Below are 27,802 nucleotides of genomic sequence, written 5' to 3' on the forward strand. Positions count from 1 at the left end.
CACCATCACTCCTGAGTCTCCTGGGTGATTGTATCTCAGGTCCAGCTCTCTCAGGTGTGAGGGGTTTGAACGCAGAGCTGAAGCCAGAGAATCACAGCCTCTCTGTGTGACTCTACAGCCTGACAGCCTGCAGAGAAAAGGACACACACACCTTACGCACATTAATATAAACTAACAGGGCTGTGTGTGTCAAACACATATCACTGTGTTACACACCTTACACACATTAATATAAACTGGCAGGGCTGTGTGTGTCAAAGACACAGCAGTGTGTTACACACCTTACACACATATATAAACTAACAGGGCTGTGTGTGTTAAACACATAGCAGTGTGTTACACACCTTACACACATTAATTGGGATGGCAGGTATGCCATCCCGCCAAGTTACGCCTTGGCGGGGGCATGCCCCATACCTATACGGCACCGAGAGTTTGGCACTCTTCAGGGTTCCCCACAGAAATAACCACAACAGCCACAGACACTCAGCCCTTAAAAACATTAAATTCTGTACATTCTGACCCCATTTCAACAGTCAGATTTCATAAACAACTTCACATGTCCACACAATAAAGCCCCAAACTAAGGGGATTTTGCGTTTTCTCCTTCTACTTCTCTTTCTTCTTCTTCTCATTCTTATTTTTCCTGCCGCCTATCCCACTAACAACATGTCTCCCCATTGGACATTTTACCGACACCAGCTAAATCCTCACCCTCACAACCCAATCAAAAACTCGCATACACATGCAAAATACCCATACCTTTTTACTCTGAAACATTTCCAGTTCTAACAGCTAATCTGCCTGTGGCCTAGTGGCTAAGGTTACAGTCTTGGGAACATGGGGTCCTAGGTCAAGCCCAGCTAGGGACATGTTTCTTTAACCTGCTTTTACCCTCACTAATAATTGTCTGCCACTTCTCAATTATTGCTTTTGCACCATATCTACCCGCCGTTCACCGAACGTATACACTGCATTATGACGTACCGTCTGCACGTTCAGTTATTAACCGACTACAATATTGCAAAGCCATATGGATTCAACGGGAGCTCTTCTGTGCTTATTGGCCTGTGTTCTTCTTTAAAACCACGGACAGGTTTGCTAATGATATTTCACGCATTGCATAGCTATGTCATGGTGCTGCATTAACAAAGTCACAGACTGGTAACCCTCCGGTTGAAGGATTGAATCCCGCCTCGCCCTCAGGCAGATAATTTCCTCTTTTACACTAACGTTTTCTTACGCTTTTATATTTGCTTCACCAAAACTCACTCACGGCCACTCATATGCATTTTATGACGGCAAATGTATTCCTTTTATTAAAATGTTACACCAGTTCACCAGTGTGCCGTTTCTACTAACTATATTTCTTCACTTGGCTACCATACAAAACCTTCTTATCAGCAAACGCCACGTTTCTACATTCATGTTACCTTGCCCTGTTCTCTATCTAGCCACATACAAACAATTACTACGTGTGTACGTTCTGCAACTCCCCATTAAAACATTACATTTAAAATCATGATTCACATATAAGTATAACTACTAGTACTGAACATGAGAAAAGATTTCACATGTTACTTAACCCTCCACTTTAACAGCAAATGCTTTATACTGACTAGTGTTTTATACAGACTGTTATATATACCGTTCCATAAGGAAATTAAGCTCGCTCATGGTCACTTTATTTACTCCGCACTATAGTCTGTCATCATGTCAACCTTCACCTACATGCCCATTCTGCTAAAAACATATTGTTTCAACTACGCAATTTCATCATTTCATCCTCATTTCTCTCACGCTGTTGTTATTTTCACATATGCAAAGCCTACTGGGACATATGCGTCTGCTCCTATTCTCCAGTATCAAGTTTTCCGGTTCTAGTTTAGCAAAACAGCGAACAAGATTCCCACCTGCAGACAAGCCTATCAAAATGCGTTATAAACCTTACAAACACTAAAAGTGCATCTCCACGAAATAACAGACAACGGAGCAGGACAGCAGGGTACACAAGTTGCGACCTAGGCAGCTCTAATTCTACGGGCTTGTTGATTCTTTTCTCAATCAAGGCTTGTTGGATGGCCGTCAAATCCGTGAGTACATACCCTGGCCATATTTCACCTGCATTTCTGTTGCGTTTACACTTACACGCCACCGCACCCTTTGTCACAGCCACTGTTTCACATATATAGCAAACCGAAACTGCTGAACGGTACACACTCATCAGACTGTACAAATTCACACAAGGACAGCCATAATCCACAACCGTTTCTTACAGGGTCACTTCGCATTTCTCACTCTCATAATAAAACGCTTTGCAAAAAGAAATGATATCTCATAAAAAACACGTTTTCAACGTACAAAAATGCCAAGTTACTCAAAAGTATTGATATCAAAATGACGCCAAGTTACGGTACTACAAACAATATAGGCTATCTTGCCTCACCGAAATTAAATAAGATGTATTCCAAAGCAATGCTACCCAATATTTCCTCACTTCTTTCAAGTAACTTGGCCCTGTGTTTTGTAATCTTACCATTTTACAATGTCATGCACACTTTGTGTAAGATCAAAGAGTCAAATGGACTGCATTTATATAGCGCTTTTATCCAAAGCGCTTTACAATTGATGCCTCTCATTCGCCAGAGCAGTTAGAGGTTAGGAGTTAGGTGTCTTGCTCAAGGACACTTCGACATGCCCAGGGCGGGGTTTGAACCGGCAACCCTCCGACTGCCAGACAATCGGTCTTACCTCCTGAGCTATGTCGCCCCCCAAATATTTCGAATTGCCTCATGGAACACATTGAAATTCATGTACAAAACTGCTGCTGAGTAACTACAGGAAGCATATTTCTCCAGAAAACATATGTTTACACTTGCTTCTGAACTGAATTTGAGTACATGTACAAGTTATTGTATATTTGCTACGTACAATAAATACTGCATGTAAAATACATATTGTACATACATACATAGAGAATTTCTTTATCCCCATGGGGACATTTCCCTCGCAGCATGTTACATTCACATTTACGAACACACACTTATACCAAGACACATACTATCATTCACGCAACAGAAAGGCTGGGCAGGGAAATACATACATACCAATACAAATTGGACATATACACGCCTATTCAGTCAATCTTGACTGTGAGAGAGCCATCCACACATATGTTTGGCCTGTCCATGTAGTGCATGCTTATACACACAGGGCCAAGTGACTTGAAAGAACTGAGGAAATATTGGGTAGCATTGCTTTGGAATACATCTTATTTAATTTCGGTGAGGCAAGATAGCCTATATTGTTTGTAGTACCATAAATTGGCGTCATTTTAATATCAATACTTTTGAGTAACTTGGCAGTTTTGTACGTAGAAAATGTGTTTTTTATGAGATATAAATTAACAGGGCTGTGTGTACCAAACACAGCACTGAGTTACACACCTTAAACACATTAATATAAACTACCAGGGCTGTCAAACACATAGCAGTGTGTTACACACTGTACAGACATTAATATAAACTAACAGGGCTGTGTGTGTCAAACACACAGCAGTGTGTTACACACCTTACACAGTTAAATATAACCCAAAAGGACTATGTATTTCATTCACTTAATTTTGAGCAATGTATAAATTTGAACTACTTGATTTGATGCTTCTCAAAAAGATGTTTTGTCCAATTCATGTCAGATTAAAATTTTTAACAGGTGTGTGTATAGTCTTATTCGACCAAGAGTTAGAACAGGAACATGCTGTTTCGGTTCTGTGGGGTGTCTGTTTTCACATTAAAAACATTAACATTAGTGCTGTATTTAGTCACATTGTAGCCCTTGTTTATTGAAGGGGTGTTTGTACTCACCCCAGTCTCTGCAGTTTACAGTGTGGGTCCTCCAGTCCAGCAGAGAGCGCTCTCACTCCTGAATCCTGCAGCTCGTTGTCTCTGAGCTCCAGATCTCCCAGCTCTGAGTGAGGAGAACGCAGGACTGAGGCCAGAACATCACAGCAGCCCTCTGTGAGATTACACCAATCCAGCCTGTGGAGAGACCACACACACACACACAAATACACACGCATGCACAACACACAGGCAGACACACAGCCGCACACACACACAATTGAAATTCACTGCTGATTGTGACACTGTGCACATTGGCAGTCACTATGTAATTTTTTCATTGCTTATGCATTCCTGAGATGTACACAAAAACTGAGAGGGGATTGCGTAAATCAGGCTCATAAAGTATTCCAACTATTCCACAAAAGTCTAAGGCCATTGCTGGGCTCCATTAACCAACAAAAATAACTAAAAATCAAGGTTTGGTGCCTACTGCTAGTGATTTCATTGCCAGACCCTTTCCATAGATGTGTGTACGCAACTGAACTGCATTGGAGATGGATGAAGACTACAATGTGTGCAATGTGAAACATTTTACTATGCAGGTGGTCAATCTTCTACCATGTCAATCAGACATTCACCATACAGTCATCACCTGTGACCTGATACTACAGACTCCACTGAAATTTTACATTCTGTTCAGGAACCACAAACCTGGCAACCCTAACATTCATGCATTTTTATTCTGCTTTTCTTTGCTGTGATAGAGGAGTAGGAACAGAGGGATGAAAATAATGTAATTATTGAATGCTTGTGGGGAGAGGAGTAAATTGAGAGAGAATGAGCTTAAACATTTCAATGGGCTATAAGCACTCATTCTCTTTAGTTAAAGGGAACCCCAACTGTTAAGACACTTAGGCATTAAAATGGTCTATATGCCTTCAATTATATAAACATGTCATTAAAACCATATAAAAGATTTTAGTTATTTAAAATAAAATAAAAATCGACTCGTAGGTCGCCATAGTTATTACCGTCACAATCCACTCCAGGTAGTGACGTCAAATGGCTGCACAGGTCTCCTGTCCATGGCTCTTGTCCATTGATCGGCATTGAAAATGTCTTCTGTTCAGCCTTTTCGATTCGAACCAGAGCGGGACACTACTCAGCAGGAAAGCACCGAGGACAGCCGCATCAAATAAGTAAAAACGATGAAGATCGGGGGCCAGAGGAGACGAGAGTAGTATATAAGAGATGGTGTCTGTCTAGCAACTGCTCGTCTACGCTAACTAGACGGAAAAGTTATGGGAAATAAATAGACTAGACTATTGTGAATAGCTTCTGTTGAACGAAGTGAAAAAAGAGACTGGCTCGCGAGCAGAGGTGGGTAGTAACACGTTATATTTAGTCCGTTACATTTACTTAAGTAACTTTTTGAATAAATTGTACTTGTAAGAGTAGTTTCAATGCAACATACTTTTCACTTTTACTCAAGTATATTTGTGAAGAAAAAATGTTACTTTTACTCCGTTATATTCAGCTACATTCCGCTCGTTACTTTTTAAAAAAATTTTTACCATTTTTTATTCAATGCACGTTCTGTTTGTTTCGTTTTCTCAGGGAGACTTCAGCCAAAGAGGCTGACTGGTCTTTGCTTTGGCTCTGTCACAGCCCCACATGACTCTGTTTCACCAATCAAACATAGCCAGTCACAGCACACAGAAGGATGAGCGGGCGACAACAATGGCTGAAACAACGGTGGGTGATTCGGAGGAGGCAGAACACCCCTGGCCTCACGTTCAAACTATGTTTTACTTACAGACTACCAAAACAGTAGCCTAGTTACATTATGCGCTGCCTTCTTTGCCTGCCGAAAAATGTGGACATTTCAGCCTACAAGAACTCAACTTCGAACTTGAAAAAACATGTGGCGGTAAGTTATAGGTTAGTTTTGGCTGTAGATAGCTAACTATCTGACTGAATGCTCATATATTGTCTTGGACAATCCGTTTGTGAAATACAGGCGCATTTGTGATGCCTAGGTACCTTCCAAAATAGCTGTGCATACCACACATGTTGTTTACAGCGTTGTCGCCCTTTTTAGGACAGTCTGGCTTGATTGACAATTCATTTATTCAGTAGGTGAGAGTATAAGCTTTCTAACGATGTATAACATGTATAATTTTGCTTTTGGAATAGCGTTTTTTAGGTCAGCGCAACCGAAATTTTTCTTATCATCCCATTTACTCTGTGGTAGCAGTAAAAGACGATGCACCTAACGAAACGCGGTCAATGATTATTCGTAATTTCTTGGGAAATACTATTATTATTGAGGACTTCTGAGCATAGCTAAGCCATATGTTTGCTGATAGACCTAGCTGACATCGTTTTCTGGAGCAAAACAGAAGCGGATTGAACTGTATCGTTGATTTACTGTCTCTGTCTCCATCTACTGAACATAGATAAGATTTCATCATTGCTATGTAAGTAGGCTATACTGCTCAAAATACTTCCGTGATATACGTTATTTTTGAAATTGAGTGTGTTTAAATAGGTTAGTGGTATTAATGTGGATATTTTGCACTGTAATGTAAGCATTAGTAAGTAGTGTAATAGTTTTTGTGAAGCATGCAACAGTCACAACCTGAGAGCTGGAACATTGCCAAAACGTGGTGGACGGTTGAAAATTGTTTTCATGTCGTCCCATCCCCATACAAAAAATATACGAGAGTACAGAGTTTTCGTATGTTCCCAAATTTCTGCCATTTTAAGACGTTACCATAGCATACATAACGTTTGTTTACGCTAAACCGGAAGTTCTGCACATATTCCGCGCAAGGCATCGTGGGACTTATTGTGGATAAGTGCATTATAAGGCACAATAATGGTGCTACAAAGCATTATGTTTCCCACATAGAAAGTTTCTGTTTGAATTTGAGCAGGCTTCTCTTTGTTGTGATGATGAGTCTATTTTAATGGATAAATCCCCTGTAGACTCATTGATATTTTTTCTGTCAACAGAGGGTTCACCCGAACAAACTGACGAGGTATACAGACTTAGTAGAGTCCAACAGAAAGCGAAAATCCTCCTCTTCTGATGAACCTCCTGTGTATTGTTTTATTTAAAGGGATATGATTTAGGCCATATTTGAATTTTCACATGGCTATTCTATATTTTGTTTATTTCTATTGGACAAGCATTTACAATTTTATATTTTGGGCTTTGGATTTTTACGTTCATCTTGCTCTGCTTATTTCAACAATAAATCAGATTGTTTGAAGTAACTCAGTACTTGAGTAGTCTTTTCACAAGATACTTTCTTACTCTTACTCAAGTAATTGTTTGGATGACTACTTTTACTTCTACTTGAGTCATTGTTATTTTAAAGTAACAATACTTTTACTTGAGTACAGTTTTTGGCTACTCTACCCACCTCTGCTCGCGAGGTTAGTGAATAACCCAGTCATTCCTCTGTCACACACAGAAGTATATCAATTCTGTGCATGTATTTAGTTGTACAATGCTATCTATCTTGCTTGCTACCAATCTATTTATTTCCCTAGCTAGCTAGCTACTGATCTAAAGAATGAGAGATAGATAGATCTTGCTGTCACTAGCGTGTACATTATTCCCTATTAATTAAAATTACGTAACGTTATTATTGATCCACGTCGTATGATCTTAAGCCGGCGATAATACCTCCTTTAATGCATAATCCCTAATCATAATACGTGCAGATACACTAAGATGTTTAGCTATTTAATCCTTCCTATTCATAGATATCTCCTGTATCGCATCACACACAAAATCTGTGGCATTGTATTGATTCCATTGTAGGACGGAGTGTAGCATAGTGGGTAAGGAACTAGGCTTGTAACCAAAAGGTTGCAGGTTCGATTCCCGGGTAAGGACACTGCCGTTGTACCTTTGGCAAGGTACTTAACCAAAATTGCTTCAGTATATATCCAGCTATATAAATGGATACAATGTAAAAATGCTATGTAAAAAAAGTTGTGTAAGTCGCTCTGGATAAGAGCGTGTGCTAAATGCCTGTAATGCATTGGCATTTTCATTATTAATAACCGCAACTGCTGGACAAAACAACTGAGTTAACTTCCACTGCAACCATTTTATGTCATCTACCAAAAGTGCATTGCACGTCTACCACAATGGCGATCTCCATTGGTCAAAATTTCTATTAAAGTCTTTGGTTTTTTCAATAACTGAAATCTTTTGTGTGGTTTTTAAAACATATTTCCACGGTTGAGGGCATTTACAACATATTAAGCCCTACAAGTCTTAACAGTCGGGGTTCCCTTTAAGGTCACACAGTACACAGCACTACTCACCCCAGTCTCTGTAGTTTACAGTTTGGACTCATCAGTCCATCACAGAGCAGCTTCACTCCTGAATCTCCCAGGTTATTGTAGCTGAGGTCCAGATCTCTCAGGGGTGAGTTTGATGACTGGAGAGCTGAGGCCACAATTTCACAGGACTTCTCTGTGAGGTCACAGCTTCTTAGTCTGCAAAGAGTTCAGATTAATAATATTATTATTTAATAATATTAGTATACATAAAACATGTAATATCTGAAATGTGGTGATGATAGTGTTGAGTGATGAAAAGTGAAATTGAGGATTTTACAGTTGATGATTCTCTGAGGAAGATCTCTGTGCTACAAGCTCCAACTGCAGCACTTTGGACCTGAGAACTAGACATCCTGCTGGACTGAACTCCGACAGTTCTACAGATGTAATTCTGAGCCAAAAGGCCTGTCGTTTTCAGAATTCACTCAAGAACAGGCACCCAGGACTGAGGTCACTTTAACAGTGCCCTGAGAAGACCACTGGCACCCATTGTATGCTACAGTTCCTCTACCATCCTATTTTCCCTGTCTACAGGAACTACACTGAACAAAATATAAACGCAACACTTTTATTTTTGCAGCCATTTTTAATGTGTTTAAATAATACCTCAAAGATTTGTTCTATGTGCACAAAGATCTTATTTCTCTCAAATTTTGCCCACAAATTTGTTTATATCACTGTTGGCTACCATTTCTCCTCTGTCAAAGATAATCCATCTCCTGCACAGGTGTGGCATTTCAAGATGCTGATTAAAAGCCATGATCACTACACAGGTAGTATTATGGGGTCAATAAAAGGCCACCCTAAAATGTTGAGTTTTTTGTTGCTCAACACCATTTCACAGATGCCTCAATAGTTAGGATATCATGCAATTGGCATGCTGACTGCAGGAATGACCTGTAGAGCTGTTGCCAGAGTAATGGGTGTTCATTTCTCCACCATAAGCCACCTCCAGCGTCATTGCAGAGATTTTGGAAATTCGTCCAAAAGGCCTCACAAACGCAGACCACGTGTAACCATGCCAGCTCAGAACCGCCACATCCGAGTTCTTCATTACATTACATTACATTACAGGCATTTGTCAGACGCTCTTATCCAGAGCGACGTACAACAAAGTGTATAACCATAACCAGGAACAAGTATGACGAAAACCCTAGAGAGAAGTACCGGTCCAAGTGCAGGGAACAACCGCATAGTTCAACTTGGACCCTGAAGGTTAAACTGATTAACACTAACACAACGAGAGCGGCAACAACGCAATCTATGGAAAAAATACAAGCAGTAGTTAAGACAGTTAATGCACCTAAGTCACCTACGAAACAGCTACAACTGTTAGTTACAATAGTTACAACCCTAAGCTTACAGTCATTTACAGGGGGGTAGGGAGGGATGGGGAGAGGTGCAGCCTGAAGAGGTGAGTCTTCAGTCGTCGTTTGAAATGGGTCAGTGTCTCAGCTGTTCTGACCTCCACAGGGAGGTCATTCCACCATCGTGGGGCCAGAACAGACAGGAGACGTGTTCTGGAAGTGCAGGTGCGAAGAGGGGGAGGTGCTAGGCGTCCTGAGGTAGCAGAACGGAGGGATCTGGCTGGCATGTAGGGTTTGAATATCTTGTGGAGGTATGCTGGGGCTGATCCCTTGACTGCCTGGTATGCTAGGACCAATGTTTTAAATTTGATGCGAGCTGTAACAGGCAGCCAGTGGAGGGTAGTGAGCAGGGGAGTGACGTGGGAGTGTCTGGGGAGGTTGAAGACCAGACGAGCCGCAGCATTCTGAATGAGTTGCAGGGGTCTGGTGGCAGATGCAGTAGTCCAGGCGGGATAGAACCATTGCTTGGACCAGGAGCTGGGTTGAGTAGGTGGTGAGAAATGGGCGGATTCTGCGGATGTTATATAGGAAAAATCTGCATGCCCGGCTTACTGCTGCGATGTTCTTGGAGAGGGACAGCCTGTTGTCCATCACCATTCCGAGATTCTCGGCACAGGGTGATGATGTCACTAAGGTGTCCCCTAGGGAAATGGAAAAGTCGAGGAGGGGAGAGGTTAGAGCAGGAATAAAGATTAGCTCCGTCTTTCCCGGGTTGAGCTTCAGGTGGTGATTGTCCATCCAGCTCTGTATGTCCCTCAGGCAAGCGGAGATGCGGGCAGAGACCTGTGTGTCCGATGGGGAGAAGGAGAGAAAGAGTTGCGTGTCGTCGGCATAAGAGTGATAGGACAAGCCATGGGCAGATATTACAGGGCCAAGGGATCTGGTGTACAAGGAGAAGAGAAGGGGACCGAGGACTGAGCCCTGGGGAACTCCGGTGGCGAGGGGACGGGGTGGTGATACCTTACCCGCCCAGGCAACCTGGAAGGAACGGTCAGAGAGGTAAGACTCAATCCAGTCAAGGACTGTGCCGCACATCCCTGTTGCTGCCAGGGAGGACAGTAGGATAGAGTGCTCCACAGTGTCAAATGCAGCGGAGAGGTCTAGAAGAATCAGGACGGAGGAGAGGGAGGCTGCTCGTGCGGCATGGAGTGACTCACTGACCGAGAGGAGTGCAGTCTCGGTTGAGTGGCCAGGCCTGAAGCCAGACTGGTGGGGATCAAGCAGGTTGTTGTGAGAGAAGAAAGCAGAGAGTTACCGGGCGGTAGTTCTGAATGACTGAAGGATCTAGTGTGGGTTTCTTCAGCAGCGGGGTGATGTGGGCCCTCTTGAAGGATGAGGGGAAACATCCAGAAGATAGGGAGGAGTTCACAAGGGAGGTAACAAAAGGGAGGATGTCAGGTGTGATTGCCTGGAGGAGAGATGAGGGGATAGGGTCGAGGGCGCAGGTGGTAGGGCGGTGGGTGAGCAGAAGCTGGGAAACTTCAGAGTCTGAGAGGAGAGAAAATGTGGAGAAACAGGGGGCAGAGGGCGCAGAGGGCGCAGAGGGCACGGAGGGCGCGGAGGGCGCGGAGGGCGCAGAGGGGGCGGAGGGCGCAGAGGGGGCAAAGGAGCTGCGGATGTCAGCAATCTTTTCGTCAAAGAATGCTGCAAAGTCATCTGCAGTGAAGGAAGACTGGGGTGGGGGAGGTGGCACGCTGAGGAGAGAAGAGAAAATAGAGAAAAGTTGACGAGGGTTAGAAATGGAATTATGAATTTTAGTTTGGTAGAATTTTGCCTTAGCGGCAGTGACAGCAGAAGAAAATTCTGTCAGGAGAGACTGATAGGCTGAGAGGTCAGATGGGTCCCTGGATTTGGCCCACTTCCTCTCAGCAGCGCGGAGGCTGGCCCTGGAGGTGCGTAGGATGTCAGACATCCATGGACTGGGAGGGGATGAACGTGCTGGCCTAGGAACGAAGGGGCATAGGGAGTCGAGTGCTGAGGAGAGAGATGAGGTTAGGGTGGAGGATGCAGAGTTAGTGGGGAGCTTGGAAAATGATTGAAGAGTGGGGAGGGAAACAGTCACTCTGGGAGCAAGAGAAGAGGGTGATAGGGAGCGGAGGTTACGGCAGACAGTGACAGTGGGGATGGGAGGAGGAGAGGGAGGATGTGGAGAGAGGGGGAGGGAGAAGGAGATGAAGTGATGGTCAGACGTATGCAGGGGGGTAACCGTAAGATTGGAGCTGGAGCAGGTCCTCAGGAAGATCAGGTCTAGGAGGTTGCCTGCCTTGTGGGTTGGGGGAGAGTGTTGTAGGGAGAGGTCGAAGGAGTGGAGTAGTGGTAGGAAGGCAGCAGACTGGGAGGCCTCTAGGTGGATGCTAAAATCTCCCAGGAGGATCAGCAGGGTGCCGTCCTCAGGGAAGGAGCTGAGCAAGGTGTCTAGCTCATCCAGGAAGCTTCCCAGGGGCCCCGGGGGACGATAAATAACAATAATATAGAGGTTAGCAGGGTAGGTGATAGAGACAGGATGGAATTCAAAAGTGGATATAGACAGGTCAGGGAGGGGGAGAACAGAGAATTTCCAGGTGGGGGAGATCAGTAGACCAGTACCACCACCACGGCCAGATCCCCGGGGGGTGTGGGAGAAGGAGTAGGAGGATGAGAGGGCAGCAGGAGTGGCAGAGTTGTCTGGTGTGATCCAGGTCTCTGTGAGGGCAAGGAACTGCAGGGATAGGAGGGAGGCATAGGCAGAGATGAAGTCTGCCTTGCGCGTAACAGACTGGCAGTTCCATAGCCCCCCTGTGATCGTGAAGTTCTCACAGGGGGTCAGCGGGGGGTAGCAGAGGTTAGAGGGGTTCCGTTGTCGAGGGGGGACACGTCGCTGGAAGCGCCTTCTGAGGGGGAGAGCACAGACTGGAATGGGGAGCTGGGTCACAAACTAGGAGGGAGCGACGAAAGCGTCGCTCCGAGTGTACCTAATTAGCAACTGAAAACCTGAGTCGAATAACGCGCTGATTACACAGGTTCACAGTCTGTAATAGTGCAATAATCGCAATCTATCAGTTCTAAGAATCAAAGTGGTAGATCGAAGCCTAACACAACCTAAAAACAAAGAAACCTAACACAACCTAAAAACAAAGAAACCTAACACAACCTAAAAACAAAGAACAGTTTTCACACAGGGAAAAAGTTTAAAATCTAACGTGGTATGTAATTAGTAAATGAACGCGGATACTTATTCAACTCTAGCAGGACGGATTTCGGCAGTTCTACACACCTGGACGAATTATACACCTGTGGGATCGTCTGAGGCCAGCCACACGCACAGCTGATGAAACAGTTGGTTTACACAACCGTAGAATTTCTGCACAAACTGTTAGAAATCGCCTCGGGGAAGTTCATCTGCTTGCTCGACGTCCTCACCAGGGGCTTGATTTGTCTGCAGTTCGGTGTCACACTTGATGTGAGTGGGCAAGAGCTCACCTTCGATGGCCAATGGCACGCTAGAGAACGGTCCTCTTCACTGATGAATCAGGGTTTCAGCTGTACAGGGCATATGGCAGGCAGCATGTATGGCGTCGGATGGGTGAGCGGTTTGCTTAAGTCAACGTTGTGAACAGAGTGGCCCATGGTGGTGGTGGGGTGTTGGTATGGGCAGGCATATCCTATGAGCAGAGAACTCAAGTGCATTTTATCCATGGCAATTTGAATGCACAGAGATATTGTGATGAGATCCTGAGGCCCACTGCTCTGCCATTCATCCACCGCCATCACCTCATGTTTCAGCATGACAATGCACGGCCCCATGTTGCAAGGATCTGTACACAATTCCTCAAAGCTGAAAATGTTCCAGTTCTTCCATGGCCTGCATACTCAGCAGACATGTCACCCATTGAGCATGTTTGGGATGCTCTGGACCGGTGCATACGACAGCGTGTTCCAGTTCCCACCAATATCTAAGAACTTCGTACAGCTATTGAAGAGGAGTGGGACAATATTCCACAGGCTACAATCAACAATTTGATCAATTCAATGTGAAGGAGATGTGTTGCGTTGCATTAAGTAAATGGTGGTCACACAAGATACTGATCGGTATTCTGTTCATTTCATTGGATCTTCTTTTTTGGGGGAATCTGTGACTAACAAATGCATATCTGTATCCCCAATCACATGAAACCAATAGATAAATGCTTAATGAATTTATTTCAGTTGACTGATATACGTTTATTACCTTTGAACTCAATAAAATCTTCTAAATTGATAAGTGTTGCATTTATATTTTTGCTGAGTGTATGTTGGAGATTCTGCATCAGCCCATACCAGAATAAAGCAGAGACCAGGGTGGTACTACTGGCCTTGTAACATGGTGCATTTACTGCCTGACCTAGTCTCCCAACATAGAAACACAAACATTTCATTCATAACCAAACTTCTCTCCCAAATCAAACTTAGCATTACTTTAATCATAATATTGAAAAGATACGTTATGCTCTCAAGAGGCCCCAAACTAAAATATAAAAATGGGTACGGACCATTCCCTCTTGTCGTTTTCTAATCATTAATTATGCATAGACCAGGAAAAAAAGGGAGATTGCCTCCTCTTTCAGACACATGGCTGGGATTCAAAGGTTTGTTCTCAACTTACAATTAAAAGCAAGGATTGTTTTATCTTCATAAACATTTCAGCAAGTACAGCAATAAGTAGAACTAATTCAGTTTGTCGAAAACAGGTGTAACATTTTCTTCTCAAAGTCCAAGTTAAGGGCAAATGTTGATTGAATACAGGCCATAAAGTGTTGGCCTGTAAAGCACACATGAGCCTTTGGTCTTGTGCCATTAGTCCTGCTTCTCAGCTGTGTTTTGGTCTTTGGTCTGATCCTGGTTGTGGTTCTATTGCTGCTGATTTTGCCTGGTTTTACTATGGGAGAGCCAAGCTGTAATTTTGCATGATTACATCTTACTCAATTTCCATATCAGTTTAATATTATGTTTATTAATGCAGTTTGGCCTGTGTTATTAAATTACATTTTAAATAGTATTTTCACAGTCAAGGCAATTGTCCAATGCTAGCGGTCATGCAGTGCCCTGTGTCAAACCCAATTTAGCTGATTTTGTGACTCCAGGCATTTGCACAACTGTGTGATAAGAACACAATAACTGTGCGTGGGGTGGCTGTGTGGTTTCATGACTGCCAATCAGATCGCCCCATTTCCATCCCTTTAAAACAGTTAGCGCCACAGCCAACTGCTAATTTCATCATGGGGAAGAGCAAGCACATTATAAGAGGTTCTGTTACGAGCAAACCAATTTCGGCACAGGCTTTTATACGTTTTTATTGCAAGTATCATTTTAAAATATTTCTTTGGCCGTTTGTGAATTCAAAAAAGTAGTAAAACAACACATCAGCAAAGAATTCACAGATTTCAGTCACCTGGACCTTTAACACCAAACACAAACAAATTAATAAATAAAACATTTCGCTAATTCAATTCAAGTGTCATTCATTTCAGACATGCACTTTTTTTTTGTTGATAATTATGGGACTAGCCATGTGTTAACGTGGGAGGAGAGGTGCGGTTGGCAATTTTGGTGCCAGCGTAGTCTGTGATTTGCTCCTGGTGTCAGCGTAGTCTGTGATTCGCTCCTGGTGTGAGCGTAGTCTGTGATTCGCTCCTGTGCTGCCTGCCTGCTCAGACCAGGAAGTCACAACCCAGCATAATGCTCCCATGATCATAACCCATTCAAAAGCCAATCGACCCCTTCATTTGATGCTGCTAATGTTCTGGATTCAGAACATTAAATGAGAGCACTAGCTGTCAAAATGATTCAGAAATCACACTCTTTTAAAAAGAAAGTCTGAAAATATGCTGTCAATCATCTACATTATTAATGACATAATACTCACATGGCCTTCCTGCAGTTCCTGACAACTGGTAGCAGTCTCTGATAACATGCTGCTGATGTTCTGGAGGTCTCAAAGTCAATTTTGTAGGTCTTCAAGTCAAACTCATCCAGGACCTCTGACATCAGTAACACAAAGGCCAGAGCTGAACACTGGCCTGGGTCCAGCTCTTTATCTGAAAGATTTCCTGATCTCAGGGAATTCTGGATTTCCTCCACTAGAGAGTTGTCATTCAGTTCATTGAGACAGTGGAACAGATTGATGGTCCTCTCTGCTGAAGATTCCTCTCTGATCCACTCCTTAATGTACTGGACGGTTTTCTCAATGCTCTGTGATCTGCTTTCCATCTGTGGGACTGGTACAGGTGATCTGCATACTGTCTGCATCAGTAGTCCTCCTAAGAGAGTCTGAATGGACTCCAGAGAGAGGCCAAGAAGGAATCTGAGGAAAAGGTCCAGGTGTCCATTCTTACTCTTTAAGGCCTGATTCACTGCACTCCTGTGTAACTCAGATAGCTGCACTCTGTCACTGTGAGGTTCTCCTCTGAGTACATTTCTTTTCTCATTGACACATGAGTGAAACACAAACAAGGCAGCCAGATACTCCTGAATGCTCAGATGCACAAAGCAGTAGACCGTCTGCTGGTACAACCCACACTCCTCTTTAAAGATCTCTGTGCACACCCCAGAGTACACTGAAGCTTCATTGACATCAATGCCACTCTTTCTCAGGTCCTCCTCATAGAATATCAGATTGCCCTTTTCCAGCTGTAGAAAAGCCAACTGCCCCAGTTTCAGGATGATTTCTGTATCTGATGCTGACATCTTCTTTGGGTCTGTCTCATCAGTGCCATGATACTTCTCATTCTTCACATTAGTCTGAATGAGCACGAAATGAGTGTACATTTCAGTCAGAGTTTTTGGCAGATCTCCACTCTCTACTTTACCCAACATTGTGTCCAGAACAGTAGCAGAAATCCAGCAGAAGACTGGTATGTCACACATGATGTAGAGACTCCTGGATGACTTTATGTGTGAGATAATTCTGCTGGCCTGGTTCTGGTCTCTGATTCTCTTCTTGAGGTACTCCTCCTTCTGTGGGTTATTGAACCCTCGTACCTCTGTCACCTGGTGGACACACTCAGCAGGAATCTGATTGGCTGCCTTTGGTCGGGAGGTGATCCAGAGGACAGCAGAGGGAAGCAGATTCCCCTTAATGAGGTTGGTCAGCAGCACATCCACTGATGATGACTCTGTTATATCACAGCAGATCTTATTGCTTTGGAAATCTAGAGGAAGTCTACACTCATCCAGACCATCAAAGATAAACACAACTTTGACTTTGTCACCATCAATACTTCTGATCTCTTTCAGTTGTGGAAAGTAGTGCTGCAGAAGTTGCATCAGACTGAACGCTTTATCCTTCTTCAAATTCAGATCTCGGAAAGGAAGAGTGAAGATGAAATCAACGTCCTGATTGGCTTTTCCTTCTGCCCAGTCCAGAATGAACTTCTGCACAGAGACTGTTTTCCCAATGCCAGCGATGCCCTTTGTAAGCACAGTTCTGATGGGTTTCTTTTGTCCAGGTAAAGGCTTAAAGATGTCATTGCAGAGGATTGTAGTCTCCTGTGTGGTTTGTCTCTTGGATGCTGTCTCAATCTGTCTGATCTCGTGTTCATTATTGACCCCCTCACTTCCCCCCTCTGTGATGTAGAGCTCTGTATAGATCTCATTGAGGAGGGCTGGGTGGCCCTGCTTTGTTAAACCTTCAAATATGCATTCAAACTTCCTCTTCAGATGAGTTTTCAATGCCTTCTGGGCTGTTTTTATGGATTCATCTGAAGAGAGGAAAAATGAGGAATAAATTATGTTTACAATGAGATAAACATTTTTATTGATTCAATTACATATTTTAAAAAGAAACAATAAATAGAATATGAATGCATTCAGTTTTCACAGTATTTTACACACATCAGTGTTACATTCCACTAACACTGTTACACACCTCTCATTGTGTATTACACACCTCACACAGTATTACGTATCTCTCAATTATAATACATCACAAACAAAATAAATCAGAAAGAAAATGCAGATTGTTGCATTTGTACCATACAGATGAAGGAAAGCAATATAAAAAACAGAAAATGGGCTCAATTGTCCTTTTACATTTCATTTCTCAGGTTTATGTTGTGGACATGAAAAATACTGTCATCTCAGGTCTGATAGAATAAAAATATTAGATTTTAAATGACTGAGTGCTCTTTAGCCCTGGATAAAAAGTCAGCGCAGTCTGTCTGATGGGACTGTGGTTTAGTTACCGGCTTTTGAGCACAAGGTTCCTGTTTTGAATCCCCTTCAGGGACATTTAATGTATTTGCATGCCCCATAATCACTGCTTGAGGCTCATGTTTTAATTTAAATGCCTCCGTGTACATGTTGTTTGTGATGTCAACTGTCTGTAAGATTGTCAGTGTAAAACACTATTAGGAAAGTGTAGATGCTATAAATCAGAACATTGTTCACAGTTAGATTTGCTATCTAAAATCATTTCAGCATTCTATTGGGCACACAGTAGCAATGAGAGAGAACTCTTACTGTATTGCTCATCTCTCTCCAGTGAGTCGGCAAGATCCTTCTGCTTCATGTTCCTCAGGATGTGGAGTGTGATCTTCAGAGACCCCTCACTGCCACAGGTCTCCAGCATCTTCTCAGCTATGTACAGGGCCTCAGGATCCTCCGGCTCTCTCTCAGTGCATTCTGGGTAATCAGCAATTTGATGACTCTTGAACAATTCCTTCATCTTCATGAACTTATCCAGCACGGAAGGAACTTCAGACAGACTCTGAAAGCATTCTTGGCAATCCTGACTCAGATGGCTCTGAAACAGTTTCAACTTCTCATCCTTCTTCAGCTTCATCAGAGTGCGCAGGAGAGACTGAAATAAACACATGAAGAGGTGTGTTGCATCAGAGCATGAAATAAACACATGAAGAGGTGTGCTGTATCAGTGTGAAATAAACACATGAAGAGGTGTGCTGTATCAGTGTGAAACTCATGAAGAGGTGTGCTGTATCCATGTGGAATAAACACATGAAGAGGTGTGCTGTATCAGTGTGAAATAAACACATGAAGAGGTGTGCTGTATCAGTGTGAAATAAACACATGAAGAGGTGTGCTGTATCAGTGTGAAACTCATGAAGAGGTGTGCTGTATCAGTGTGAAACTCATGAAGAGGTGTGCTGTATCCGTGTGAAGCTCATGAAGAGGTGTGCTGTATCAGTGTGAAACTCATGAAGAGGTGTGCTGTATCAGTGTGAAACTCATGAAGAGGTGTGCTGTATCAGTGTGAAGCTCAATAAGAGGTGTGCTGTATCAGTGTGAAGCTCAATAAGAGGTGTGCTGTATCAGTGTGAAGCTCAATAAGAGGTGTGCTGTATCAGTGTGAAGCTCAATAAGAGGTGTGCTGTATCTGTATCAGATACTTTCAGACACCAAACATGCAGCAGCGCTAAATGCTCAGATTCTAACTGCAGTCTTTGCTCCTGATTGAGGGCTTTGTAGAGACACTATGTGTGATAAGTCCTGCAGTTCAGTAGAATAATGCAGTTGCTCTGCGTAATACATTTAGTAAATGCTAACTGTGAGCTGAGTGCTTCCTGTTTAAAAGTCTCTGTTAGGACTCTTCCTCTCCTGCGGTGTGTGGGACCTGCAAATGGAATCTGGACTTCCTGTGAGTGGGAACCAGGCAGCACTCCAGAGCATGGTTAGACATTAAGTTGTGTGTTTTGAGGGGTTAAATGTAGCACGTTAGCATTCGCACTAATGCTTCCTTTGCACAGCTACGAGCTTCACTTCCTGTTTCCACTCAGGATTTCCGTCTTCCCAAATATTTCCAATTTAAAAATATGACGTACTTTTTATACCTCTTGGTCACAAATAAACCACAAAAAAAAATTTTTAAAGCATGTTTGAAATGTGTTGTGTTCATGTGATGTTAAACTGTGCATGGTTACGAGTAATATTTGGCAAAGGTACAATATCTTATCAATATTAAGTGCATTATAAACAATTAGAAAAAGCAGATCTCACACCTGTTTTGGTGAACTTGTCTGTTCTAAACACCTGGACTCCAGTGACTGCTGTACCCTGTGAACCAAACAGAAAGTTAAACTCATCCTCTTACTGCAGATTTAACTCACAGCACATGGAGACAGAGCATCCAGTTAAACTCATCCTCGTACTGCAGCTCTAACTCAACATAATGGGACAGATTTTTCAGTTAAACTCATCCTCCTACTGCAGCTCTAACTCAACATAATGGGACAGATATTTCACTTAAACTCATCCTCTTACTGCAGCTCTAACTCACAGCACATGGTGACAGAGCTTCCAGTGAAACTCATCCTCTTACTGCAGCTCTAACTCACAGCACATGGTGACAGAGCTTCCAGTGAAACTCATCCTCTTACTGCAGCTCTAACTCACAGCACATCTGAATATGATATAATATATCCACCTCCACCTGAAAGGTTCCAGTGACATTGAAGTATAATTAAGTAGTAGTGTCTAAATAAACCTGTTTACTTACCTTTGATCCCCTGTGAACTGTCTGCTGAACACGATTGGAGGATCCATTGAACAATCACTCTTCATAGACAGACAGCTGGGTACAGGTGACCCTGCTCTTTCTACCTGGACCCTGTGAACAATACATGGAGACAGAGCTTCCAGTTAAACTCATCCTCTTACTGCAGCTCTAACTCACAGCACATGGAGACAGAGCTTCCAGTTAAACTCATCCTCTTACTGAAGCTCTAACTCACAGCACATGGAGACAGAGCTTCCAGTTAAACTCATCCTCTTACTGCAGCTCTAACTCACAGCACATGGAGACAGAGCTTCCAGTTAAACGCATCCTCTTACTGCAGCTCTAACTCACAGCACATGGAGACAGAGCTCCCAGTTAAACCCATCCTCTTACTGCAGCTCTAACTCACAGCACATGGAGACAGAGCTTCCAGTTAAACTCATCCTCTAACTGCAGCTCTAACTCACAGCACATAGAGACAGAGCTTCCAGTTAAACTCATCCTCTTACTGCAGCTCTAACTCACTGCACATCTGAATATGATATAATATATCCACCTCCACCTGAAAGGTTCCAGTGACATTGAAGTATAATTAAGTAGTAGAGTCAAAATGAACCTGTTTACTTACCTTTGATCACCTGTGAACTGTCTGCTGAACACGATTGGAGGATCCATTGAACAATCACTCTTCATAGACAGACAGCTGGGTACAGGTGACCCTGCTCTTTCTACCTGGACCCTGTGAACAAAACATGGAGACAGAGCTTCCAGTTAAACTCATCCTCTTACTGCAGCTGCAACTCAGTTAAACTCATCCTCTTACTGCAGTTCTAACTCACAGCATATGGAGACAGAGCTTCCAGTTAAACTCATCCTCTTACTGCAGTTCTAACTCACAGCATATGGAGACAGAGCTTCCAGTTAAACTCATCCTCTTACTGCAGTTCTAACTCACAGCATATGGAGACAGAGCTTCCAGTTAAACTCGTCCTCTTACTGCAGCTCTAACTCACAGCACATGGAGACAGAGCTTCCAGTTAAACTCATCCTCTTACTGCAGCTCTAACTCACAGCACATGGAGACAGAGCTTCCAGTTAAACCTCATCCTCTTACTGCAGCTATAAATCACAGCATATGGAGACAGAGCTTCCAGTTAAACTCATCCTCTTACTGAATAACTAACTCACAGCACATGGAGACAGAGCTTCCAGTTAAACTCATACTCTTACTGCAGCTCTAACTCAAAGCACATGGACACAGAGCTTCCAGTTAAACTCATCCTCTTACTGCAGCTCTAACTCAAAGCACATGGACACAGAGCTTCCAGTTAAACTCATCCTCTTACTGCAGCTCTAACTCACAGCACATGGAGACAGAACTTACAGTTAAACTCATCCTCTTACTGCAGCTCTAACTCACAGCACATGGAGACAAAGCTTCCAATTCACTTCATCCTCGTACTGTATCTTTAAGTGAAAGCACATGGAGACAGATCTTCCAGTGAAACTCATCCTCTTACTGCAGCTCTAACTGAATATGACAAAATATATCCACCTACAACTGAAAGGTGACAGTGACATTGAAGTATAATTAAAGAGTAGTGTAAGTTTGAACATTTATAATTACCTTTGATCACCTGCAAACTGCCCTCTAAAGTTGGTTGGACGTTCAATTGAATGATCACTCTTCATAGACAGACAGCTTGGTACAGGTGACCCTGATCTTTCTGCCTGGACCCTGTGAACAAAACATGGAGACAGAGCTTCCAGTTAAACTCATCCTCTAACTGCAGCTCTAACTCACAGCACATGGAGACAGAGCTTCCAGTTAAACTCATCCTCTTACTGCAGCTCTAACTCACAGCACATGGAGACAGAGCTTCCAGTTAAACTCATCCTCTTACTGCAGCTCTAACTCACAGCACATGGAGACAGAGCATCCAGTTAAACTCATCCTCTTACTGCAGCTCTAACTCACAGCACATGGAGACAGAGCTTCCAGTTAAACGCATCCTCTTACTGCAGCTCTAACTCACAGCACATGGAGACAGAGCTTCCAGTTATACTCATCCTCTTACTGCAGCTCTAACTCACAGCACATCTCAATATGACAAAATATATCCACCTACAACTGAAAGGTGCCAGTGACATTGAAGTATAATTAAACAGTAGTGAAAGTTTGAACATTTATAATTACCTTTGATCACCTGCAAACTGCCCTCTAAAGTTGGTTGGACGGTCAATTGAATGATCACTCTTCATAGACAGACAGCTTGGTACAGGTGACGCTTCTCTTTCTACCTGGACCCTGTGAACAAAACATGGAGACAGAGCATCCAGTTAAACTCATCCTCTTACTGCAGCTCTAACTCACAGCACATAGAGACAGAGCTTCCAGTTAAACTCATCCTCTAACTGCAGCTCTAACTCACAGCACATGGAGACAGAGCCTCCAGTTAAAGTCATCCTCTAACTGCAGCTCTAACTCACAGCACATGGAGACAAAGCTTCCAGTTAAACTCATCCTCTAACTTCAGCTCTAACTCACAGCACATGGAGACAGAGCTTCCAGTTAAACTCATCCTCTTACTGCAGCTCTAACTCACAGCACATGGAGACAGAGCTTCCAGTTTTCTCATCCTCTTACTGCAACTCTAACTCACAGCACATGGAGATAGAGCTTACAGTTAAACTCATCCTCTTACTGCAGCTCTAACTCACAGCACATGGAGACAGAGCTTCCAGTTAAACTAATCCTCTAACTGCAGCTCTAACTCACAACACATGGAGACAGAGCTTCCAGTTAAACTCATCCTCTAACTGCAGCTCTAACTCACAGCACATGGAGACAGAGCTTCCAGTTAAACTCATCCTCTTACTGCAGCTCTAACTCACAGCACATGGAGACAGAGCTTCCAGTCAAACTCATCCTCTAACTGCAGGTCTAACTCACAGCACATGGAAAAGAGCTTCCAGTTAAACTCATCCTCTAACTTCAGCTCTAACTCACAGCACATGGAGACAGAGCTTCCAGTTAAACTCATCCTCAAACTTCAGCTCTAACTCACAGCACATGGAGACAGAGCTTCCAGTTAAACTCATCCTCTTACTGCAGCTCTAACTCACAGCACATGGAGACTGAGCTTCCAATTAAATTCACCCTCTTTCTGCAGGTCTAACTCACAGCACATGGAGATAGAGCTTCCAGTTAAACCCATCCTCTTACTGCAGCTCTAACTCACAGCACATGGAGACAGAGCTTCCAGTTAAACTCATCCTCTTACTGCAGCTCTAACTCACAGCACATCTCAATATGACAAAATATATCCACCTACAACTGAAATGTGCCAGTGACATTGAAGTATAATTAAACAGTAGTGAAAGTTTGAACATTTATAATTACCTTTGATCACCTGTAAACTGTTCTCTAAAGTTGACTGGAAGTTCAATTGAATGATCACTCTTCATAGACAGACAGCTGGGTACAGGTGACCCTGCTCTTTCTGCCTGGACCCTGTGAACAAAACATGGAGACAGAGCTTCCAGTTAAACTCATCCTCTAACTGCAGCTCTAACTCGCAGCACATGGAGACAGAGCTTCCAGTTAAACTCATCCTCTTACTGCAGCTCTAACTCACAGCACATGGAGACAGAGCTTCCAGTTAAACTAATCCTCTAACTGCAGCTCTAACTCACAGCACATCGAGACAGAGCTTCCAGTTAAACTCATCCTCTTACTGCAGCTCTAACTCACAGCACATGGAGACAGAGCTTCCAGTTAAACTAATCCTCTAACTGCAGCTCTAACTCACAACACATGGAGACAGAGCTTCCAGTTAAACTCATCCTCTAACTGCAGCTCTAACTCACAGCACATGGAGACAGAGCTTCCAGTTAAACTCATCCTCTTACTGCAGCTCTAACTCACAGCACATGGAGACAGAGCTTCCAGTTAAACTAATCCTCTAACTGCAGCTCTAACTCACAGCACATCGAGACAGAGCTTCCAGTTAAACTCATCCTCTTACTGCAGCTCTAACTCACAGCACATGGAGACAGAGCTTCCAGTTAAACTAATCCTCTAACTGCAGCTCTAACTCACAACACATGGAGACAGAGCTTCCAGTTAAACTCATCCTCTAACTGCAGCTCTAACTCACAGCACATGGAGACAGAGCTTCCAGTTAAACTCATCCTCTTACTGCAGCTCTAACTCACAGCACATGGAGACAGAGCTTCCAGTTAAACTCATCCTCTAACTGCAGCTCTAACTCACAACACATGGAGACAGAGCTTCCAGTTAAACTCATCCTCTTACTGCAGCTCTAACTCACAGCACATGGAGACTGAGCTTCCAGTTAAATTTATCCTCTTACTGCAGGTCTAACTCACAGCACATGGAGATAGAGCTTCCAGTTAAACCCATCCTCTTACTGCAGCTCTAACTCACAGCACATGGAGACAGAGCTTCCAGTTAAACTCATCCTCTTACTGCAGCTCTAACTCACAGCACATGGAGACAGAGCTTCCAGTTAAACTCATCCTCTTACTGCAGCTCTAACTCACAGCACATGGAGACAGAGCTTCCAGTTAAACTAATCCTCTAACTGCAGCTCTAACTCACAACACATGGAGACAGAGCTTCCAGTTAAACTCATCCTCTTACTGCAGCTCTAACTCACAGCACATGGAGACTGAGCTTCCAGTTAAATTCATCCTCTTACTGCAGGTCTAACTCACAGCACATGGAGATAGAGCTTCCAGTTAAACCCATCCTCTTACTGCAGCTCTAACTCACAGCACATGGAGACAGAGCTTCCAGTTAAACTCATCCTCTAACTTCAGCTCTAACTCACAGCACATGGAGACAGAGCTTCCAGTTAAACTCATCCTCTAACTTCAGCTCTAACTCACAGCACATGGAGACGGAGCTTCCAGTTAAACTCATCCTCTTACTGCAGCTCTAACTCACAGCACATGGAGACTGAGCTTCCAGTTAAATTCATCCTCTTACTGCAAGTCTAACTCACAGCACATGGAGATAGAGCTTCCAGTTAAACTCATCCTCTTACTGCAGCTCTAACTCATATCACATTAAATGTCTGATTCATGCATTCATACCGGTTTCTCTCAGTGCTGAGTTTTCTTCTTTTGGCCTCTGGCTCCCCTGAGAGACTCATTTTAGAAACAGTGCCCCCTACCTCAGGAGACTGGAACACTTCAGACCAGTTTAGACCGCAAGTGGGGTTTAACCCAAATTAGCTGGCCTGTAAACACACAAAATTAGAACACATTGAACACACAGACACACTAATACACAGTGACACACACTCTATACTTCTCTGTTGACTGGAAGAAGTCTGTAATTTAAATAGGCCCCAAACATGTACAATACAGACCCATCCAAAGTTTTCACACCCTTGATAATGATGAATGACTTTATTATTTAAATGATGCCAGGGCTCAGATATACATTGATTGTCCAACAAGCAGAACATATTTTATTAATCATTAAATTGAATCAGGGGGCGACATAGCTCAGGAGGTAAGACCGATTGTCTGGCAGTCGGAGGGTTGCCGGTTCAAACCCTGCCCTGGGCACGTTGAAGTGTCCTTGAGCAAGACACCTAACCCCCCAACTGCTTTGGCGAATGAGAGGCATCAATTGTAAAGTGCTTTGGATAAAAGCGCTATATAAATGCAGTCCATTTACCATTTACAAAAACATTGTCTGGCTAATTAGCCAGATGATGCCTTCAAAGTTATATCTGGTTAGCTAGCTAGGTGGCTGGTAGAAACGAACAACTAGCAACTCATACATTATGAAGATTTTTTTTTTGTTTGTTACTGTTTGTTGTTACTCACTATGGCTAGACATTAGACAGCCTAGCTAGGCAGCTTATTAACATTTTTCAGAGCTAGGTTACTGCAAAAATGAATTTTATTCAGACTGGACAGTGATAGTAGCTAACGGCGATAACTAAATTGCAGAGCCACCGACAATTTCAGAGACTTTTCTCCACGCTACTTCCTCTTATCAATGTCTCTGTAGGAGATTTTATTAAGTTGGGAAGCCCGATACGGAAATTACGAGTTAGGTCCTCCATTGTGGAACAATAGCATGTGGAACTAAAATTAGAAAAAAATAGGGACAATTTACTTGACGGATCATTAGATCAAATCAGATTGGTTACCGCGACGCGGCGAGGGGGTCAAAGTTGAATTTTTGCCATCTCCCCTTCGGCTCGCCGCCTCTCGCCGCGCCGCCGGCAATCCCAACATGCATTGCGGGGCCTGGCCGCCACCCCTCATTGAAAATGAATGCCTGATGCCTACATTACATTACATTACATTACATTACAGGCATTTAGCAGACGCTCTTATCCAGAGCGACTTACACAACTTTTTTACATAGCATTTTACATTGTATCCATTTATACAGCTGGATATATACTGAAGCAATTTCGGTTAAGTACCTTGCTCAAGGGTACAACGGCAGTGCCCTACCCCGGAATTGAACCTGCGACCTTTCGGTTACAAGTCCAGTTCCTTACCCACTGTGCTACACTCCGTCTACCCACACACACACCCTTCCAAAAAAGGACCACAATGGAAATAAGCTATTGGCTTTATTGTGTCTATCCTTGATAGTTTTTATCTTAAAAATGTGTATGAGAAGCTGGCTTCAGATGCATGTTTTTCTCTTTTTAAAAATGATCGAATAAAGTCAATCAATCAATCAACAGCACATCACATTCATGTTTACCAATAATTATTTCATTGAATAATTTATAGCAATTTTATAACCTTAATATGAGAGGCAAACCCCTACGCCACTGATCGCATCACGTGCTCTGTTTGTGCACTTGCTGATTGATGCTCACTGCTCCGGGTGTGCCCGCGTGACGCATGAAGATATATTGAAGAACTGTGATTGCATGCGCATGGGCCCACAAAACTTTGCCATTGCCATTGTTCATACCAATTAATAAAAAATACTTATTTAAAGTGTCTAGTATTACCCGAAATCCCATAATACCTTAATTAATTCTGGCCAGATACAATTTATACTAACAGATCTGTTATTGTGGTCATTTAAAAAAAAAATGTTTTGCAGCATTAACTTCAGTAACCAAATACTACGCATATTTCCAAAACATTACATTTAACAAACAGGCAGAAGCTCGAGAAACGACCTGCGACGTTTTAATGCAGTTAACCGTTAAATTCTTGCTGCTAAAGTAGTCGCTAAATTTTGTTATTGAATTAATAATAGTACTAATTCAACAGGCCAGAAAAGGATTGCATGAGAAAGACACGGTGCGAAGCATACGGAAGTCCGTAGGTGCAGGTAGCCTTTTCCCACTGAAATGCTTCTAAATCGGAATGATTCGAAACGAGTTAGAGTTGGATTGGAAATAGCTACGTCATATCCAAAGGAAAGAATGGCATTGAAATATAACAAATATACCAATTAACCTTTTATTTGGCGTAATACCCTTCTTTTTGTTTTTGTCCCAGGTGGGAAACCTGAAAATAGCTACGCACGCACACTTTATTGCCAGTTTTGTTTTACTAAATTAAGCGCGCTACAGCGGTTATAGAGCATATTCCCACTCCTCCCCATACCCCCTCAACTTTAGCTTCTATTCTCTTCATCCCACCCCACAACAGGCTACTTACTCCGTTCTTTTATTCAGTTTTATTCATTCTTTTAGTCCCTCTTCGTTCCCCTCCGCCTTTAAAATCGCGTATGCCCT

At 43.0% G+C, this 27,802-nt stretch overlaps 1 protein-coding gene across 1 annotated transcript; it reads right to left on the reverse strand.

Annotated features, from left to right (window-relative positions):
• On the reverse strand, positions 1–27,802 carry LOC118228852 (NACHT, LRR and PYD domains-containing protein 3-like; the record flags this gene model as incomplete). Its single annotated transcript, XM_035420366.1, has 12 exons — positions 27,726–27,802; positions 25,164–25,309; positions 23,446–23,556; positions 22,240–22,350; positions 21,670–21,780; positions 20,671–20,781; positions 20,043–20,153; positions 19,546–19,600; positions 18,050–18,389; positions 15,456–17,289; positions 8,190–8,363; positions 1–127 (listed from the first exon to the last, which is right to left on the reverse strand). Coding segments are annotated over exons 2-12 (3,144 nt in total), but the record flags the coding sequence as incomplete, so codon positions are not given.

This window comes from Anguilla anguilla, chromosome 6 (genome assembly GCF_013347855.1).
Source record: "Anguilla anguilla isolate fAngAng1 chromosome 6, fAngAng1.pri, whole genome shotgun sequence".
Taxonomy (NCBI): Eukaryota; Metazoa; Chordata; class Actinopteri; order Anguilliformes; family Anguillidae; genus Anguilla; species Anguilla anguilla.